General features: G+C 28.4%; 1 protein-coding gene across 1 annotated transcript; it reads left to right on the top strand.

Moving 5' to 3' along the window:
* The first annotated feature begins 281 nt into the window (after positions 1 to 281).
* LOC132939077 (uncharacterized) lies at positions 282 to 2,153 on the top strand. Its single transcript, XM_061006097.1, has 4 exons — positions 282 to 320; positions 942 to 1,010; positions 1,170 to 1,262; positions 2,034 to 2,153. Exons 1-4 carry the CDS (start codon positions 282 to 284, stop codon positions 2,151 to 2,153), a joined length of 321 nt encoding a protein of 106 aa, XP_060862080.1.
* The last annotated feature ends 1,165 nt before the right edge of the window (positions 2,154 to 3,318 follow it).

Genomic DNA, 3,318 nt, shown 5'->3' with positions numbered 1-3,318 from the left:
TGGCTGCTCCTGGTGAATGTTCACACCATGAAATTGCGACGATGGTGGATAACATAAAATTGCTACACGCTGAACTATCTGACATATTAAGAATATTTAGTTTAGGTTACGGACAAATACTTTTAGGTTACTTTGTATTCAGTTACATCAATGTAGTTTGTTATCTTTTTTTTACAATTTGCTTTAAATATTCAACATCTTCAGAAGATAATCCAATGATGGAAAAGATCCTGAAAGAATCTGTACTATTCATCTTCTATTTACAAAGTATATTTTTTACAATGTCCATTTTAACTGCTGCCTCACGAGTAAATGATAAGGTAAAAAAAAATATTTGAGTTATAAATCATTATAATTAATTATAAATGTTTGTTTATTATGTAGTACATTTAATTCTCATAGCACCATTTAGATTTACAACTGTGATGATTGTTTTTATTTCGGTATAACGATGTATTCAATATTCAGTATTCAATATCAATTAATTCATACTGAACTCAATAAGCGTAACCTACCTTAAACCTTACATTTAACTATTGTCTATTTTCTATAAAATAATTAAAACTAAAATTCTTTATTACTTCCCTAGGCTTGATTTTTTTTTCAAATTCTGTGAGATGAATTTAATAGTTTTACAATGATGTTTTTTGTCTGACGTCACCTTTAGGAGCAATAAAATGCTCACAAAATACAATTTTGTGGGTGGTGTCTGGTGTCCAATTAGATGTTGAAAATTCCAAATACTCGAAAACACACAAATACACAAAAAAAGTTAAAATTAAGAGGATAGCTTTAAGCATTACTAGAATTCGAAACACCTCAGTTTTGGACCGTAATGATCCAAATCTTAAAGTGCATGACCATTGATGCACCTTTATATTGTTTAATGTTTTCATTGTATTATACATGCATTGTACATTTGTTTTACTTTATATTTTCAGAAAAGACAGATAATATCTTATTTACGATTAACCAGGATTTCAAATTTATCCATTGCCTTAAAAACACAGGTTATTAAATCAATTTTATTTTGACTTAAACAATTTCCACCCAGGGCAACATTAATACGGCACTGACTAATATATTATACTAAATTGTATATTATGATAACGTAATACTATTATTTTCTATTTTTATACTTATCAGTTTTATAATTATTTTTGAATTAGATTAAAATGTTCATGAATCAAGTATCAGTTTTTGAATCAGACGAAATTACAGCTTATGGAATTTTCAATATTAATTTGAATCTAGTTATATCAGTAAGTATGTATAAGTATATAATAATTTAGTATGAGTACATAGAAAACCCGATACTTAATCAACATTCAGCGTGAGGATGCTTAGCGGCAATCGGTTTTGGCTGGAATGTCGATGGTCGGTGGGACAGACTGGGTACCTACTAGACTGAGTCACTAGTCATTAGGTATAATTCAATAGTCAATAATATCAACTATAAAATCTAAATATATAAAATAGGGTTAGCTGCAGTATTTATATAATTATTGTCAACAACATAAAATACACAACATCCAATAATATACAATATATACACATTATTATTTCCACAAATGGCTATAAATATCGTTACTCTTTTTCATACAAACATTGTCAACAGTCAAGAGCTGTTTAATGGCTGTTATTTGTATACAATATAATTACAATCTAGGGCTGTCTTATTGCTGTTTATTTTAAATCTATTATGTTAACAATATTTAATAACCACCTATAATGGTTTTTTGGGATGATAATTAAAAAATATATTATTACAGCGCAGGGTTGTTTGTTTTATAGACAATGAATGTATAATATATAATAACAGGCCCAAAACGACCATCCAACACCGCAATACGCTGTTGCTTCTCATACATAAAATATACATTGCCGAGATGTGAGGAAACATAAAATGTTCAGTGGGTATAGGCCAAGTTGGTGTACCTATGTATAGTTTTACACTTTACAGTTTGAGCCTATTAAAAATATATATCGTACCAAACTATACAATTTAAAACGTAAATATTTTTTTTTCGCAGATAACAATATTACTTATTTCTGCAATAGCAACATTGATACAAATGAAAGAACACCCATTTTTAGTGCATACATTGAATACTACGAAGAATTTCTTTCAACACTTAAATATATCAGTGTAGTGTACCAAGTACGTGTACTTTTATAGTTAAGCTTAGTTAAACCCGGCTGACGAAGTGTTGACTTTTTAATAGTCCCCACCTTTGTGTATATTTATTAAGTCATTCATACAATATAGATAGAAACGTGATACTGATAAAATTCATCGAGTTTTCTATTATAAATTAAGACTATCCGCCAAACTCCCGGCACTCCGTCTCAAGCTGAGTTGTCTCCAGAAGCTACATATCGTCAGATGATGGTTGGTACTCTATGTTAAATTGAATTGCAGTCACCCTAATTTATTGAAAACATAACAATTCGTCAGTTGAAAAAAAAATAATGATAGTAACATTATAGTTTCATTATGCACTTTAAATTCAGTTGAAGCTGCATTTATCAACTCATTGAATTATTTACACTTTTAAAAATTTAACTTCATCTTTAATCATAATAATAAATTACTAAACCTCGTAATTAGTAACTCAGTATACTTAAATGTTATCGAAATAGATAAGTTGCTTCTTATTGATTCATTCCCCCCCCCCCCCCCCCCACCACTTAGTATATAACATTCCAAATTGATAAACCTAATTTACTATCTTTCAATGAAACTTACTTAGATTACACTAATGACGACTATATTGCATTAAATAATTATTTAAAATCTATTAATTTCTATTTATTAATTCGTATATAGAATTTTCTAATTTAGATTTGAATCATGCCCGTTTATCATTTTTATAATATTATTTATATGATAATAAGTGATTATATTCGTAGGTACACGTACCTATTACTCATCAATCATCTAATACAACAATTGGTTTAGCAAAGAATTAAAAATGCTCATTAGACAAAAATAAATAGAGTACTTAAATTTCCAAAAGCTGAGTATTTGATCTTTTCACATCTTCGTAAATCATGTAATAATAAAAGTAGAGTAGACTATAATAAATATTTACAAAACAATAAAAACTCAATCAGAAAAAACGGTAAGCTACTCTGGAATTTCATTAAATAAAATTCATCTCTCGGCTCTTTACTTCAAACTGTTAACTTGAATGATCACTGTGCTAATAACGGACATAATATATAGACATATAGTTAATTTATTCACCAGACATTTCTCTTGTGTGTATGTAAAATACTAAAATCTAATTTACCTACCAGTAAATGACTGCACCC

Source organism: Metopolophium dirhodum, chromosome 1 (assembly GCF_019925205.1).
Source record: "Metopolophium dirhodum isolate CAU chromosome 1, ASM1992520v1, whole genome shotgun sequence".
NCBI classification, from domain to species: Eukaryota; Metazoa; Arthropoda; class Insecta; order Hemiptera; family Aphididae; genus Metopolophium; species Metopolophium dirhodum.
Note: the sequence above shows the minus strand (reverse complement) of the source record. Positions and strands in the feature narration are given on the sequence as shown.